General features: G+C 46.2%; 2 protein-coding genes across 26 annotated transcripts in view; one reads left to right on the forward strand and one right to left on the reverse strand.

Moving 5' to 3' along the window:
* Positions 1-8,242: 8,242 nt before the first annotated feature.
* On the reverse strand, positions 8,243-15,938 carry LOC308122647 (uncharacterized protein). 6 transcript variants are annotated; one of them, XR_013936160.1, is made up of 5 exons: positions 15,465-15,487; positions 15,100-15,251; positions 10,629-10,805; positions 8,716-10,061; positions 8,605-8,649 (listed from the first exon to the last, which is right to left on the reverse strand). XR_013936160.1 is itself a non-coding variant. In XM_080484633.1 (4 exons), the coding sequence occupies exons 3-4, from the start codon at positions 10,801-10,803 to the stop codon at positions 8,809-8,811; spliced, it is 1,428 nt and encodes a 475-aa protein (XP_080340759.1). In that variant the 5' UTR covers positions 10,804-10,805; positions 15,100-15,153; positions 15,465-15,938; the 3' UTR covers positions 8,243-8,808. The 6 variants fall into 6 exon arrangements, 4 of the variants coding, with proteins under 4 accessions (XP_080340759.1, XP_080340757.1, XP_080340760.1 ...); XM_080484633.1 differs by having other exon boundaries at positions 8,243-10,061; positions 15,100-15,153; positions 15,465-15,938; XR_013936159.1 differs by lacking the exon at positions 15,465-15,487 and adding an exon at positions 8,247-8,321 and having other exon boundaries at positions 8,397-10,061; positions 15,093-15,194.
* Positions 15,629-17,428, forward strand: part of LOC308122645 (bcl-2/adenovirus E1B 19 kDa-interacting protein 2-like protein) — an 8,268-nt gene continuing 6,468 nt past the window's right edge. For 10 of the 20 annotated variants that reach the window (XM_080484624.1, XM_080484611.1, XM_080484626.1 and 7 more), the window contains exon 1: positions 15,727-15,868. The gene's annotated coding sequence lies outside the window, so the exon portion shown is untranslated. Of the gene's footprint in view, positions 15,869-17,428 lie in introns of all 20 variants that reach the window. The other 10 variants (XR_013936157.1, XM_080484613.1, XM_080484618.1 and 7 more) reach the window with 7 other exon arrangements.

The following is a 17,428-nucleotide window of genomic DNA, read 5'->3' on the forward strand; positions in this document are numbered from 1 at the left end:
CACTGACGCTTCCTTTAGAACCTCCTTTAGCCTAGGAACCACTGATGCTTCCTTTAGAACCTCCTTTAGTCTAGGAACCACTGATGCTTCCTTTAGAACCTCTTTTAGCCTAAGAACCACTGATGCTTCCTTTAGAACCTCCTTTAGCCTAGGAACCACTGATGCTTCCTTTAGAACCTCCTTTAGCCTAGGAACCACTGATGCTTCCTTTAGAACCTTCTTTAGTCTAGGAACCACTGATGCTTCCTTTAGAACCTTCTTTAGTCTAGGAACCACTGATGCTTCCTTTAGAACCTCCTTTAGCCTAGGAACCACTGATGCTTCTTTTAGAACCTCCTTTAGCCTAGGAACCACTGACGCTTCCTTTAGAACCTCCTTTAGCATAGGGACTACTGATGCTTCCTTTAGAACCTCCTTTAGCCTAGGAACCACTGATGGTTCCTTTACCAAAGGAGACCAGCTCATGTTCTCCCACAATTCCTTGCGGCGACAACATTTAAAGGAACCCGCTCATCGGAGCGTTCAGGGAAACTCAGGATGACTGAAAAAGGAGCAGATCATGTAAGTTAGCAAAGCAATAATCTGCCTAGAACCACTTGAAATCATCTAGAACCCAGATGAACTTTTTGTAGTTCATTTTCAGAAACTTGTAGTTCTTTCCCCATCATGGCAGACGTCACTAACTAGAGCCGCCGTCGCTTTATTATGACGTCACTAAGTGAAAGTCTGACTGCCTCACCACCGTGATCTCCTTTACTAACCCCTTTAGGAAGCCTCCTAACACCTTTACTAACTCCTTTAGGAAGCCTCCTTACACCTTTCCTTAACTCCTTTAGGAAGCCTCTTAACACCTTTCACTAACTCCTTTAGGAAGCCTCCTAACACCTTTACTAACTCCTTTAGGAAGCCTCCTAACACCTTTACTAACTCCTTTAGGAAGCCTCCTTACACCTTTACTAACTCCTTTAGGAAGCCTCCTAACACCTTTACTAACTCCTTTAGGAAGCCTCCTTACACCTTTCCTTAACTCCTTTAGGAAGCCTCCTAACACCTTTACTAACTCCTTTAGGAAGCCTCCTGACACCTTTCCTTCACTCCTTTAGGAAGCATCCTAACACCTTTACTAACTCCTTTAGGAAGCCTCCTAACACCTTTACTAACTCCTTTAGGAAGCCTCCTTACACCTTTCACTAACTCCTTTAGGAAGCATCCTAACACCTTTACTTAACTCCTTTAGGAAGCATCCTAACACCTTTCCTTAACTCCTTTAGGAAGCCTCCTAACACCTTTCACTAACTCCTTTAGGAAGCCTCCTAACACCTTTCACTAACTCCTTTAGGAAGCCTCCTAACACCTTTACTAACTCCTTTAGGAAGCCTCCTTACACCTTTCACTAACTCCTTTAGGAAGCCTCCTGACACCTTTCCTTCACTCCTTTAGGAAGCCTCCTAACACCTTTCACTAACTCCTTTAGGAAGCCTCCTAACACCTTTCACTAACTCCTTTAGGAAGCCTCCTAACACCTTTACTAACTCCTTTAGGAAGCCTCCTGACACCTTTCCTTCACTCCTTTAGGAAGCATCCTAACACCTTTACTAACTCCTTTAGGAAGCCTCCTAACACCTTTACTAACTCCTTTAGGAAGCCTCCTTACACCTTTCACTAACTCCTTTAGGAAGCATCCTAACACCTTTACTTAACTCCTTTAGGAAGCATCCTAACACCTTTCCTTAACTCCTTTAGGAAGCCTCCTAACACCTTTCACTAACTCCTTTAGGAAGCCTCCTAACACCTTTCACTAACTCCTTTAGGAAGCCTCCTAACACCTTTCACTAACTCCTTTAGGAAGCCTCCTAACACCTTTCACTAACTCCTTTAGGAAGCCTCCTAACACCTTTCCTAACTCCTTTAGGAAGCCTCCTAACACCTTTACTAACTCCTTTAGGAAGCCTCCTAACACCTTTCACTAACTCCTTTAGGAAGCATCCTAACACCTTTCCTTAACTCCTTTAGGAAGCCTCCTAACACCTTTCACTAACTCCTTTAGGAAGCCTCCTAACACCTTTCACTAACTCCTTTAGGAAGCCTCCTAACACCTTTCACTAACTCCTTTAGGAAGCCTCCTAACACCTTTACTAACTCCTTTAGGAAGCCTCCTAACACCTTTCCTAACTCCTTTAGGAAGCCTCCTAACACCTTTCCTAACTCCTTTAGGAAGCCTCCTAACACCTTTCACTAACTCCTTTAGGAAGCCTCCTAACACCTTTCACTAACTCCTTTAGGAAGCCTCCTAACACCTTTACTAACTCCTTTAGGAAGCCTCCTTACACCTTTCACTAACTCCTTTAGGAAGCCTCCTGACACCTTTCCTTCACTCCTTTAGGAAGCCTCCTAACACCTTTCTTAACTCCTTTAGGAAGCCTCCTAACACCTTTCACTAACTCCTTTAGGAAGCCTCCTAACACCTTTCACTAACTCCTTTAGGAAGCTTCCTAACACCTTTCCTTAACTCCTTTAGGAAGCCTCCTAACACCTTTACTAACTCCTTTAGGAAGCATCCTAACACCTTTACTAACTCCTTTAGGAAGCATCCTAACACCTTCACTAACTCCTTTAGGAAGCCTCCTAACACCTTTCACTAACTCCTTTAGGAAGCATCCTAACACCTTCACTAACTCCTTTAGGAAGCATCCTAACACCTTTACTAACTCCTTTAGGAAGCATCCTAACACCTTCACTAACTCCTTTAGGAAGCCTCCTAACACCTTTCACTAACTCCTTTAGGAAGCCTCCTAACACCTTTACTAACTCCTTTAGGAAGCCTCCTAACACCTTTCACTAACTCCTTTAGGAAGCATCCTAACACCTTTCCTTAACTCCTTTAGGAAGCCTCCTAACACCTTTCCTTAACTCCTTTAGGAAGCATCCTAACACCTTTCCTTTACTCCTTTAGGAAGCCTCCTAACACCTTTCACTAACTCCTTTAGGTAGACTCCTAACACCTTTCACTAACTCCTTTAGGAAGCATCCTAACACCTTTCCTTAACTCCTTTAGGAAGCCTCCTAACACCTTTCCTAACTCCTTTAGGAAGCCTCCTAACACCTTTCCTAACTCCTTTACTAACTCCTTTAGGAAGCATCCTAACACCTTTCCTTAACTCCTTTAGGAAGCCTCCTAACACCTTTCACTAACTCCTTTAGGAAGCCTCCTAACACCTTTCACTAACTCCTTTAGGAAGCCTCCTAAACCCTTTACTAACTCCTTTAGGAAGCCTCCTTACACCTTTCACTAACTCCTTTAGGAAGCCTCCTGACACCTTTCCTTCACTCCTTTAGGAAGCCTCCTAACACCTTTCTTAACTCCTTTAGGAAGCCTCCTAACACCTTTCACTAACTCCTTTAGGAAGCCTCCTAACACCTTTCACTAACTCCTTTAGGAAGCTTCCTAACACCTTTCCTTAACTCCTTTAGGAAGCATCCTAACACCTTTACTAACTCCTTTAGGAAGCCTCCTAACACCTTTCCTTAACTCCTTTAGGAAGCATCCTAACACCTTTACTAACTCCTTTAGGAAGCCTCCTAACACCTTTCCTTAACTCCTTTAGGAAGCCTCCTAACACCTTTCACTAACTCCTTTAGGAAGCTTCCTAATACCTTTCCTTAACTCCTTTAGGAAGCTTCCTAACACCTTTCCTTAACTCCTTTAGGAAGCATCCTAACACCTTTACTAACTCCTTTAGGAAGCCTCCTAACACCTTTACTAACTCCTTTAGGAAGCATCCTAACACCTTTCACTAACTCCTTTAGGAAGCATCCTAACACCTTTACTAACTCCTTTAGGAAGCCTCCTAACACCTTTCACTAACTCCTTTAGGAAGCCTCCTAACACCTTTCACTAACTCCTTTAGGTAGACTCCTAACACCTTTCACTAACTCCTTTAGGAAGCATCCTAACACCTTTCCTTAACTCCTTTAGGAAGCATCCTAACACCTTTACTAACTCCTTTAGGAAGCCTCCTAACACCTTTCACTAACTCCTTTAGGAAGCCTCCTAACACCTTTCCTAACTCCTTTCCTAACTCCTTTAGGAAGCATCCTAACACCTTTCCTTAACTCCTTTAGGAAGCCTCCTAACACCTTTCACTAACTCCTTTAGGAAGCATCCTAACACCTTTACTTAACTCCTTTAGGAAGCATCCTAACACCTTTACTAACTCCTTTAGGAAGCCTCCTAACACCTTTACTAACTCCTTTAGGAAGCATCCTAACACCTTTCACTAACTCCTTTAGGAAGCATCCTAACACCTTTACTAACTCCTTTAGGAAGCCTCCTAACACCTTTCACTAACTCCTTTAGGAAGCCTCCTAACACCTTTCACTAACTCCTTTAGGTAGACTCCTAACACCTTTCACTAACTCCTTTAGGAAGCATCCTAACACCTTTCCTTAACTCCTTTAGGAAGCATCCTAACACCTTTACTAACTCCTTTAGGAAGCCTCCTAACACCTTTCACTAACTCCTTTAGGAAGCCTCCTAACACCTTTCCTAACTCCTTTCCTAACTCCTTTAGGAAGCATCCTAACACCTTTCCTTAACTCCTTTAGGAAGCCTCCTAACACCTTTCACTAACTCCTTTAGGAAGCATCCTAACACCTTTACTTAACTCCTTTAGGAAGCATCCTAACACCTTTCCTTAACTCCTTTAGGAAGCCTCCTAACACCTTTCACTAACTCCTTTAGGAAGCCTCCTAACACCTTTCACTAACTCCTTTAGGAAGCCTCCTAACACCTTTCACTAACTCCTTTAGGAAGCCTCCTAACACCTTTCCTTAACTCCTTTAGGAAGCCTCCTAACACCTTTCACTAACTCCTTTAGGAAGCATCCTAACACCTTTCCTTCACTCCTTTAGGAAGCCTCCTAACACCTTTCACTAACTCCTTTAGGAAGCCTCCTAACACCTTTCACTAACTCCTTTAGGAAGCCTCCTAACACCTTTACTAACTCCTTTAGGAAGCCTCCTGACACCTTTCCTTCACTCCTTTAGGAAGCATCCTAACACCTTTACTAACTCCTTTAGGAAGCCTCCTAACACCTTTACTAACTCCTTTAGGAAGCCTCCTTACACCTTTCACTAACTCCTTTAGGAAGCATCCTAACACCTTTACTTAACTCCTTTAGGAAGCATCCTAACACCTTTCCTTAACTCCTTTAGGAAGCCTCCTAACACCTTTCACTAACTCCTTTAGGAAGCCTCCTAACACCTTTCACTAACTCCTTTAGGAAGCCTCCTAACACCTTTCACTAACTCCTTTAGGAAGCCTCCTAACACCTTTCCTAACTCCTTTAGGAAGCCTCCTAACACCTTTACTAACTCCTTTAGGAAGCCTCCTAACACCTTTCACTAACTCCTTTAGGAAGCATCCTAACACCTTTCCTTAACTCCTTTAGGAAGCCTCCTAACACCTTTCCTTAACTCCTTTAGGAAGCCTCCTAACACCTTTCACTAACTCCTTTAGGAAGCCTCCTAACACCTTTCACTAACTCCTTTAGGAAGCCTCCTAACACCTTTCCTAACTCCTTTAGGAAGCCTCCTAACACCTTTACTAACTCCTTTAGGAAGCCTCCTAACACCTTTACTAACTCCTTTAGGAAGCCTCCTAACACCTTTCACTAACTCCTTTAGGAAGCCTCCTAACACCTTTCCTAACTCCTTTAGGAAGCCTCCTAACACCTTTCACTAACTCCTTTAGGAAGCCTCCTAACACCTTTCACTAACTCCTTTAGGAAGCCTCCTAACACCTTTACTAACTCCTTTAGGAAGCCTCCTTACACCTTTCACTAACTCCTTTAGGAAGCCTCCTGACACCTTTCCTTCACTCCTTTAGGAAGCCTCCTAACACCTTTCTTAACTCCTTTAGGAAGCCTCCTAACACCTTTCACTAACTCCTTTAGGAAGCCTCCTAACACCTTTCACTAACTCCTTTAGGAAGCTTCCTAACACCTTTCCTTAACTCCTTTAGGAAGCCTCCTAACACCTTTACTAACTCCTTTAGGAAGCATCCTAACACCTTTACTAACTCCTTTAGGAAGCATCCTAACACCTTCACTAACTCCTTTAGGAAGCCTCCTAACACCTTTCACTAACTCCTTTAGGAAGCATCCTAACACCTTCACTAACTCCTTTAGGAAGCATCCTAACACCTTTCCTTAACTCCTTTAGGAAGCCTCCTAACACCTTTCCTTAACTCCTTTAGGAAGCATCCTAACACCTTTCCTTTACTCCTTTAGGAAGCCTCCTAACACCTTTCACTAACTCCTTTAGGTAGACTCCTAACACCTTTCACTAACTCCTTTAGGAAGCATCCTAACACCTTTCCTTAACTCCTTTAGGAAGCCTCCTAACACCTTTCCTAACTCCTTTAGGAAGCCTCCTAACACCTTTCCTAACTCCTTTACTAACTCCTTTAGGAAGCATCCTAACACCTTTCCTTAACTCCTTTAGGAAGCCTCCTAACACCTTTCACTAACTCCTTTAGGAAGCCTCCTAACACCTTTCACTAACTCCTTTAGGAAGCCTCCTAAACCCTTTACTAACTCCTTTAGGAAGCCTCCTAACACCTTTCACTAACTCCTTTAGGAAGCTTCCTAACACCTTTCCTTAACTCCTTTAGGAAGCATCCTAACACCTTTACTAACTCCTTTAGGAAGCCTCCTAACACCTTTCACTAACTCCTTTAGGAAGCTTCCTAATACCTTTCCTTAACTCCTTTAGGAAGCTTCCTAACACCTTTCCTTAACTCCTTTAGGAAGCATCCTAACACCTTTACTAACTCCTTTAGGAAGCCTCCTAACACCTTTACTAACTCCTTTAGGAAGCATCCTAACACCTTTCACTAACTCCTTTAGGAAGCATCCTAACACCTTTACTAACTCCTTTAGGAAGCCTCCTAACACCTTTCACTAACTCCTTTAGGAAGCCTCCTAACACCTTTCACTAACTCCTTTAGGTAGACTCCTAACACCTTTCACTAACTCCTTTAGGAAGCATCCTAACACCTTTCCTTAACTCCTTTAGGAAGCATCCTAACACCTTTACTAACTCCTTTAGGAAGCATCCTAACACCTTTACTTAACTCCTTTAGGAAGCATCCTAACACCTTTCCTTAACTCCTTTAGGAAGCCTCCTAACACCTTTCACTAACTCCTTTAGGAAGCCTCCTAACACCTTTCACTAACTCCTTTAGGAAGCCTCCTAACACCTTTCACTAACTCCTTTAGGAAGCCTCCTAACACCTTTCCTTAACTCCTTTAGGAAGCCTCCTAACACCTTTCACTAACTCCTTTAGGAAGCATCCTAACACCTTTACTTAACTCCTTTAGGAAGCATCCTAACACCTTTCCTTAACTCCTTTAGGAAGCCTCCTAACACCTTTCACTAACTCCTTTAGGAAGCCTCCTAACACCTTTCACTAACTCCTTTAGGAAGCCTCCTAACACCTTTCACTAACTCCTTTAGGAAGCCTCCTAACACCTTTCACTAACTCCTTTAGGAAGCCTCCTAACACCTTTCACTAACTCCTTTAGGAAGCCTCCTAACACCTTTCCTTAACTCCTTTAGGAAGCCTCCTAACACCTTTCACTAACTCCTTTAGGAAGCCTCCTAACACCTTTCCTTAACTCCTTTAGGAAGCCTCCTAACACCTTTCACTAACTCCTTTAGGAAGCATCCTAACACCTTTCCTTAACTCCTTTAGGAAGCCTCCTAACACCTTTCCTAACTCCTTTAGGAAGCCTCCTAACACCTTTCCTAACTCCATTACTAACTCCTTTAGGAAGCATCCTAACACCTTTCCTTAACTCCTTTAGGAAGTCTCCTAACACCTTTCCTTAACTCCTTTAGGAAGCCTCCTAACACCTTTCACTAACTCCTTTAGGAAGCCTCCTAACACCTTTCACTAACTCCTTTAGGAAGCCTCCTAACACCTTTCACTAACTCCTTTAGGAACCCTCCTAACACCTTTCCTTAACCCCGTGACGTCATCCAGGGTTTAAGATAAAGTCCATAGATGAGTAGATATGAGGGACCTTTCGGTCCCGATGTCTGTCTACTGAGATACGTCTGATTGAGCCAGGAAGTCCACCTCCACTTCACTCTTTTTGTTTGACTTTGGTCTTCTTATCGCCCCCTATTGGATCGGAGGTGTCTTCGTCAGCCTGAAAGCAGAATACTGAGACCTCAGGCTGCTTCTTATACTTCTTTATTTCAGCTTCGTGGGAGGCTGCAGGCCACGCCCCCTCCGACTCTCTGAAGAACACCTGCTGCAAACTGTTGAAATAATTCATTCTGCAGATCAAAACTAGAAGCACAAATATTCAGAGAGTAAATATACGCACACCACTGGTTACCATGACAACAGCTCCTCTCGGCTTGGCCTGTGATCTGTTGTAATAATCAGAAATCAGCACAAAAGTCTAAACTAAACAGTGTTTGTGGTCATGAAGCTGTGTGATCGTGTTCCGGGTCAGTCCAGCCTGCAGGCCTGGGGTCTGACGTTCGGACGATGAAGTGGAGGAACGTTCTGGAGCTTCTCTGTTCTGCTGGACCTACTCCTCCCAGAGGACCGAGGCGAAGCGAGTCGTCTTTCTGCTGAACAGTGAGAGAAGCAGGAGTCACACTAAAGGACGTCACGAGAAGATGCTTCGATGGACCGACCTCAGAGCGAGAAGATGAAGCCCCGCCGCCGTCTCGCCAAAGAGACAGTTGATGTCAACACTGATTCCCGGAGGCCTGAGGTCAGTGGGGGGGTCAGTGGTGGCCTCGGTGGATCTCCAGGTGCTGCGTCAGACTTCCTTTTTGTCTGTAGCTCTTCCCGCAGACCGAGCACTCAAACGGCTTCTCACCCGTGTGGATCCTCATGTGCACCTTCAGGTTGCCGCTCTCGTTGAAGGTCTTCCCGCAGACGGAGCAGGTGAAGGGTTTCTCGCCGGTGTGGATACGCATGTGTTTCTGCCGCCGGCCGCTCCAGGAGAAGCACTTCCCGCAGATGGGGCACCTGAATGGCTTCTCACCTGTGTGAGCTCTCATGTGGGCCTTCAGCTGGCCCTGGAAGCCGAACCGCTTCCCGCACTCCGAGCAGCTGAACGACTTCTTGCAGAGGTCGCAGCCCGAGCAGCTGAGGTGGATGTCGCTGTGGTCGCCCTCGTGTGCGGGGCAGCGAGCGGTCTGCTGGTCTCCCGCCAGGACTGGTTGGGGTTCTTGTCTCGTCTCAGCGGTCCTGTCTGGGCCTGGGCCGTGGTGGAGCGTGGAGGGTTCACACTGGTGGTGGTGTAGCTGGTAGACCCGGGTGAACCTCTGGTGGCACACGCTGCAGCTGAAGGCGGTGTCGGCGCGGTGCCGCAGCATGTGCTGCTTCAGGTTCCCTCTCTGGGTGTAGCTCTTCCCGCAGACCGAGCACTCAAACGGCTTCTCACCTGTGTGGATCCTCATGTGCACCTTCAGGTTGCCGCTCTCGCTGAAGGTCTTCCCACAGATGGAGCAGGTGAAGGGTTTCTCGCCGGTGTGGATGCGCATGTGTTTCTGCAACCGGCCGCTCCAGGAGAAGCACTTCCTGCACACCGGGCACCTGAACGGCTTCTCACCTGTGTGAGCTCTCATGTGGGCCTGCAGCTGGCCCTTGAACCCGAACCGCTTCCCGCACTCCGAGCAGCGGAACGATTTGCACTGACTGAACGACTCACTGGACGCTTCGCTGTCCAGGGCGGACCTCCAGTCCGCCGAACCGACCTCGGTCCCCGGTCCAGGACCGGATCCTGCTGGTCCACCGTGGTCTTCCTCCACGGAGGCTGTGCTGAGTTGAAGCTGCAACAACTCGGGTTTGTCTTCGTCTTCGCTCTTTACGGGGCTGAAGGTGAACTGGGTGACCTCGGCCTCCGGCGCTGGACCTGCATCCAGACTCCCCCAGAACCCCTCCGGCTCCTCCTTGATGGGACGAACCTCCTGCTGGTCCAGAATGCAGGTCCTCCTCAGTTGCTCCTTCCTGCTCAGCAGCTGCTGCACATCTGCAGGAGAAACACATGAGAAAACATCTGGAGGAGCAAGAGACGTTGTCATCAGTCCATAAATGTGTTTGTTCCAGAAGAACATCAGATTATAGAGCATCTTCTTCCCCTAACATCAGATTATAGAGCATCTTCCTCCTCTAACATCCAGAATATAGAGCATCTTCTTCCCCTAACATCAGATTATAGAGCATCTTCCTCTTCTAACATCAGATAATAGAGCATCTTCCTCCTCTAACATCTAGATTATAGAGCATCCTTGTCCTAACATCCATATTATAGAGCATCTTCCTCCAACATCCAGATTATAGAGCATCTCCCCAACAACCAGATTATAGAGCATCGTCCCCTCGAACATCTAGATTATAGAGCATCCTCGTCCTAACATCCAGATTATAGAGCATCTTCCTCCTCTAACAACCAGATTATAGAGCATCTTCCTCCTCTAACATCCAGATTATAGAGCATCTTCCTCAGACAGGAACAGTCCTGCTGATGTTTATGGAGACACGAGACACCAGTTAGCACAGTTACCAGATCAGGTGTAACACCACTGTGTGATCCTACCTGCGGTCTGTGGCCTCCTGTCGGCCGCTCGCAGTTCCTCCAGTAGGTGGCGCTGCCGCTGCTCCATCTCCAGCTCACAGTCCCGGATTGAAGAGTCCAGCTGGCCCAGGATTTCGTCCAGAGCCGCAGACAGACGCTGGCTGATGAAGCTCCTCAGAGTCTGGAGCCCCGACATGTCTGAGAGGGGGGACGGGGGGACACGGGGGGGGGGGGGGGGGGGGGGTCAGAGAGAGAGAGAGAGAGAGAGAGAGAGAGAGAGAGACAGTGAGAGAAACAGAGGGTGCATCCGAATTGTCCCTCCTGTCTCCTTCTCTATCACTCCTCCTTCACCCCGGAAGGGTTTTATGTGGCGGCCATGATAAGGACTGTCTGAATCCTCAATAAGCAAAGGAAAGGAGGCTCGTTGCTTCCTTTAGAACCTCCTTTAGCCTAGGAACCACTGATGCTTCCTTTAGAACCTCCTTTAGCCTAGGAACCACTGATGCTTCCTTTAGAACCTCCTTTAGCCTAGGAACCACTGATGCTTCCTTTAGAACCTCCTTTAGCCTAGGAACCACTGACGCTTCCTTTAGAACCTCCTTTAGCCTTGGAACCACTGACGCTTCCTTTAGAACCTCCTTTAGCATTGGGACTACTGACGCTTCCTTTAGAACCTCCTTTAGCCTAGGAACCACTGATGGTTCCTTTAGAACCTCCTTTAGCCTAGGAACCACTGATGCTTCCTTTAGAACCTCCTTTAGCCTAGGAACCACTGATGCTTCCTTTAGAACCTCCTTTAGCCTAGGAACCACTTGTGCTTCTTTTAGAACCTCCTTTAGCCTAGGAACCACTGATGCTTCCTTTAGAACCTCCTTTAGCCTAGGAACCACTTGTGCTTCCTTTAGAACCTCCTTTAGCCTAGGAACCACTGATGCTTCCTTTAGAACCTCCTTTAGCCTAGGAACCACTGACACTTCCTTTAGAACCTCCTTTAGCATAGGGACTACTGACGCTTCCTTTAGAACCTCCTTTAGCCTAGGAACCACTGATGGTTCCTTTAGAACCTCCTTTAGCCTAGGAACCACTTGTGCTTCCTTTAGAACCTCCTTTAGCCTAGGAACCACTGATGCTTCCTTTAGAACCTCCTTTAGCCTTGGAACCACTGACGCTTCCTTTAGAACCTCCTTTAGCATAGGGACTACTGACGCTTCCTTTAGAACCTCCTTTAGCCTAGGAACCACTGATGGTTCCTTTAGAACCTCCTTTAGCCTAGGAACCACTTGTGCTTCCTTTAGAACCTCCTTTAGCCTAGGAACCACTGATGCTTCCTTTAGAACCTCCTTTAGCCTTGGAACCACTGACGCTTCCTTTAGAACCTCCTTTAGCATAGGGACTACTGATGCTTCCTTTAGAACCTCCTTTAGCCTAGGAACCACTGATGGTTCCTTTACCAAAGGAGACCAGCTCATGTTCTCCCACAATTCCTTGCGGTGACAACATTTAAAGGAACCCGCTCATCGGAGCGTTCAGGGAAACTCAGGATGACTGAAAAAGGAGCAGATCATGTAAGTTACCAAAGCAATAATCTGCCTAGAACCACTTGAAATCATCTAGAACCCAGAGGAACTTTTTGTAGTTCATTTTCAGAAACTTGTAGTTCTTTCCCCACCATGGCAGACGTCACTAACTAGAGCCGCCGTCGCTTTATTATGACGTCACTAAGTGAAAGTCTGACTGCCTCACCACCGTGATCTCCTTTACTAACTCCTTTAGGAAGCTTCCTAACACCTTTACTAACTCCTTTAGGAAGCCTCCTAACACCTTTCCTAACTCCTTTAGGAAGCCTCCTAACACCTTTCACTAACTCCTTTAGGAAGCCTCCTAACTCCTTTCACTAACTCCTTTAGGAAGCCTCCTAACACCTCTCCTAACTCCTTTAGGAAGCCTCCTAACACCTTTCACTAACTCCTTTAGGAAGCCTCCTAACACCTTTACTAACTCCTTTAGGAAGCCTCCTAACACCTTTCACTAACTCCTTTAGGAAGCCTCCTAACACCTTTCCTAACTCCTTTAGGAAGCCTCCTAACACCTTTCACTAACTCCTTTAGGAAGCCTCCTAACACCTTTCACTAACTCCTTTAGGAAGCCTCCTAACACCTTTCCTAACTCCTTTAGGAAGCCTCCTAACTCCTTTAGGAAGCCTCCTAAGACCTTTACTAACTCCTTTAGGAGGCTTCCTAACACCTTTCCTAACTCCTTTAGGAAGCCTCCTAACACCTTTCCTAACTCCTTTAGGAAGCCTCCTAACACCTTTACTAACTCCTTTAGGAAGCCTCCTAACACCTTTCACTAACTCCTTTAGGAAGCCTCCTAACACCTTTCACTAACTCCTTTAGGAAGCCTCCTAACACCTTTCCTAACTCCTTTAGGAAGCCTCCTAACACCCTTCACTAACTCCTTTAGGAAGCTTCCTAACACCTTTCACTAACTCCTTTAGGAAGCCTCCTAACACCTTTACTAACTCCTTTAGGAAGCCTCCTAACACCTTTCACTAACTCCTTTAGGAAGCCTCCTAACTCCTTTAGGAAGCCTCCTAACACCTTTCCTAACTCCTTTAGGAAGCCTCCTAACACCTTTACTAACTCCTTTAGGAAGCTTCCTAACACCTTTCACTAACTCCTTTATGAAGCCTCCTAACACCTTTCACTAACTCCTTTAGGAAGCCACCTAACACCTTTTCTAACTCCTTTAGGAAGCCACCTAACACCTTTCCTAACTCCTTTAGGAAGCCTCCTAACACCTTTCACTAACTCCTTTAGGAAGCCTCCTAACACCTTTACTAACTCCTTTAGGAGGTTTCCTAACACCTTTCCTAACTCCTTTAGGAAGTTTCCTAACACCTTTCCTAACTCCTTTAGGAAGCCTCCTAACACCTTTCCTTATCTCCTTTAGGAAGCCTCCTAACACCTTTCACTAACTCCTTTAGGAAGCCTCCTAACACCTTTCCTTATCTCCTTTAGGAAGCCTCCTAACACCTTTTCTAACTCCTTTAGGAAGCCACCTAACACCTTTCCTAACTCCTTTAGGAAGCCTCCTAACACCTTTCACTAACTCCTTTAGGAAGCCTCCTAACACCTTTACTAACTCCTTTAGGAGGTTTCCTAACACCTTTCCTAACTCCTTTAGGAAGTTTCCTAACACCTTTCCTAACTCCTTTAGGAAGCCTCCTAACACCTTTCCTTATCTCCTTTAGGAAGCCTCCTAACACCTTTCACTAACTCCTTTAGGAAGCCACCTAACACCTTTCCTAACTCCTTTAGGAAGCTTCCTAACACCTTTCCTAACTCCTTTAGGAAGCCTCCTAACACCTTTCCTAACTCCTTTAGGAAGCCTCCTAACACCTTTCACTAACTCCTTTAGGAAGCCTCCTAACACCTTTCACTAACTCCTTTAGGAAGCCTCCTAACACCTTTCCTAACTCCTTTAGGAAGCCTCCTAACACCTTTCCTAACTCCTTTAGGAAGCCTCCTAACACCTTTCACTAACTCCTTTAGGAAGCCACCTAACACCTTTCCTAACTCCTTTAGGAAGCCTCCTAACACCTTTCCTAACTCCTTTAGGAAGCCTCCTAACACCTTTCACTAACTCCTTTAGGAAGCCTCCTAACACCTTTCCTAACTCCTTTAGGAAGTTTCCTAACACCTTTCCTAACTCCTTTAGGAAGCCTCCTAACACCTTTCCTTATCTCCTTTAGGAAGCCTCCTAACACCTTTCACTAACTCCTTTAGGAAGCCTCCTAACACCTTTCACTAACTCCTTTAGGAAGCCTCCTAACACCTTTCACTAACTCCTTTAGGAAGCCTCCTAACACCTTTCCTAACTCCTTTAGGAAGCCTCCTAACACCTTTCACTAACTCCTTTAGGAAGCCTCCTAACACCTTTCACTAACTCCTTTAGGAAGCCACCTAACACCTTTCCTAACTCCTTTAGGAAGCCTCCTAACACCTTTCACTAACTCCTTTAGGAAGCCTCCTAACACCTTTCACTAACTCCTTTAGGAAGCCTCCTAACACCTTTCCTTATCTCCTTTAGGAAGCCTCCTAACACCTTTCCTTAACTCCTTTAGGAAGCCTCCTAACACCTTTCACTAACTCCTTTAGGAAGCCTCCTAACACCTTTCACTAACTCCTTTAGGAAGCCTCCTAACACCTTTCACTAACTCCTTTAGGAAGCCTCCTACCACCTTTCCTTAACCCTGTGACTTCATCCAGGGGTTAAGGTAAAGTCGATAGTTAAGGAGTTAGGAGGGACCATTCGGACGTCCCCAGAGACACAGAAAGACAGACAGAGAGAGGAGACACAGATAGGCAGAGACAGAGGGAGACAGACAGACAGGTGAAGAGAGAGATGCAGACAGAGAGAGGGAGCGAAAGGGAGAGAGACAGACAGAGAGAGAGAGAGACAGTGACACACGAAGTCAGATACCGCTTACTCTTTCCGTGTGTTTGTGTGTGTTTCCTCACGAAGCGGCGATTTTCCTTCTGAGCTGCATAAAAACATCAACACGGTGATCACTTCCGGGTCCGTCATGCACACACGCACGCACACGCACACACACACACGCGCGCGCGCTCGCGCCCCCTGCTGATTTGGAGTAAATACACACACACGCACACACACACACACATTAATACAGTTATAAATACATAGACATTTAATCAATATCCACATTTTCTTTTTTTTTTATCTTAATGTAAATTAAAAAACGAGATAAATTATAGTGTCCATGAATAATCCCACTGATAAATTCAGCGACATATTTGATATTTGACCCATGGACAAAAGCAGCTTCCTTACCTGTTTATCCAGCTCCGACTGTCACTGGTTCACCTGGGCAGGTGAGTCATCCATCACAGGACACACACACACACACACACACACACACACACACACACACACACACACACACACACACACACACACACACACACACACACACACACACACACACACACACACACACACACACACTGAGCAGTGACGAGTCAGACCTGTTGTACAGACACACACAGCAGGTAGGAGCATGCTTGTATAGCCATAGTTTCCATGGTAACCAGGTGGGGCCGTTGTTGCGCCACACCCCTGTACGGGGTTGTAGGTCAGAGTCTGCTTCCTCACGCACTGTGATGTGATTAGCTGAGTCTGCCGTCTCACCTGCCTCACCAGTCTGTCTCTCCTCACCGTCTGTCTGTCCTCCTGCTGTAAGTAAACTCTTCAAACTTCAGCTGTCACGCTGGATTCAGGCAACGCTCACCTGTACAGGTGCTGTCTGTTTGTTTAGTTCCTCTCAGCTGAACGTAGGTTGCGATCAAACAGATGAGTCAGCACCTTCACTTTGTCGTGGTTCAAGAACTTCCAGTTTTCTTTCTTTGAAAGTTGTTGTACTTGTTATTTTAATTGTATTTGTATTTTCTAGTTCATATAATATTTCCTATATGTGTTTGTTTCATACTGATTTCCATGAAATAGTTGTAAATAGTAAAAGAAAATGCTAAGCTAGCATGAAATTAGCATTAGCTAACAGCAAACAGTACCAAGTAATTAGCAAATTAGCCAAGTGTATCTGAGCTAGGGTAGAGTTAGGGGTCAAGGTTAGACGTTAGGGTTGGTGTTAGGGTTCATGGTTAGGGGTTGGGGTTAAGTTTAGGGGTCATGGTTAGACGTTGGGGTTGGTGTTAGGGTTCATGGTTAGGGGTTGGGGTTAAGTTTAGGGGTCATGGTTAGACGTTGGGGTTGGGGTTAGGGGTGGGGGGGTTCAGTGTTGGTGTTAGGGGTCAGGGGTCAGGGTTAGGGGTTGAGGTTAGAGGTCAGGGTTCAGGGTTAATGTTGCAGGTCAAGATTAGGGGTTGAGGTTGGGGTTGGTGTTAAGGGTCAGGGTTTGTGTTAGAGGTTGGTGTTAGGGTTATGGTCAGGTTGATGTTCGAGGTTAGGGGTTGGGGTTGAGGTTCAGGGTTAGGGGTTGGGGTTGAGGTTCAGGGTTAGGGGTTGGTGTTAGGGTTATGGTCAGGTTGATGTTCGAGGTTAGAGGTTGGGGTTGAGGTTCAGGGTTAGGGGTTGGGGTTGAGGTTCAGGGTTAGGGGTTGGTGTTAGGGTTATGGTCAGGTTGATGTTCGAGGTTAGAGGTTGGGGTTGAGGTTCAGGGTTAGGGGTTGGTGTTAGGGTTATGGTCAGGTTGATGTTCGAGGTTAGAGGTTGGGGTTGAGGTTCAGGGTTAGGGGTTGGTGTTATGGTTATGGTCAGGTTGATGTTCGAGGTTAGAGGTTGGGGTTGAGGTTCAGGGTTAGGGGTTGGTGTTAGGGTTATGGTCAGGTTGATGTTCGAGGTTAGGGGTTGGGGTTGAGGTTCAGGGTTAGGGGTTGGTGTTAGAGGTTGGTGTTAGGGTTATGGTCAGGTTGATGTTCGAGGTTAGGGGTTGGGGTTGAGGTTCAGGGTTAGGGGTTGGTGTTAGGGTTATGGTCAGGTTGATGTTCGAGGTTAGGGGTTGGGGTTGAGGTTCAGGGTTAGGGGTTGGTGTTAGGGTTATGGTCAGGTTGATGTTCGAGGTTGGGGTTGAGGTTCAGGGTTAGGGGTTGGTTATGGTCAGGTTGATGTTCGAGGTTAGAGGTTGGGGTTGAGGTTCAGGGTTAGGGGTTGGTGTTAGAGGTTGGTGTTAGGGTTATGGTCAGGTTGATGTTCAAGGTTAGGGGTTGGGGTTGAGGTTCAGGGTTAGGGGTTGAGGGTTAGGGGTTGATGGTTAGGGGTTGAGGGTTAGGGGTTGGGGT

Source organism: Lipophrys pholis (genome assembly GCF_963383615.2).
Source record: "Lipophrys pholis genome assembly, chromosome: 17".
In the NCBI taxonomy this organism is placed as follows: domain Eukaryota; kingdom Metazoa; phylum Chordata; class Actinopteri; order Blenniiformes; family Blenniidae; genus Lipophrys; species Lipophrys pholis.

What these genes read in the sequence shown, in the direction of transcription:
- LOC308122647 (XM_080484633.1), bottom strand. Translation starts at nt 10,803, where the DNA reads ATGTCGGGGCTCCAGACTCTGAGGAGCTTCATCAGCCAGCGTCTGTCT. An exon ending in CAGGAGGCCACAGACCGCAG is followed by an intron (nt 10,062 to 10,628) that starts GTAGGATCACAC and finishes TTTCTCCTGCAG; the next exon opens with ATGTGCAGCAGCTGCTGAGC.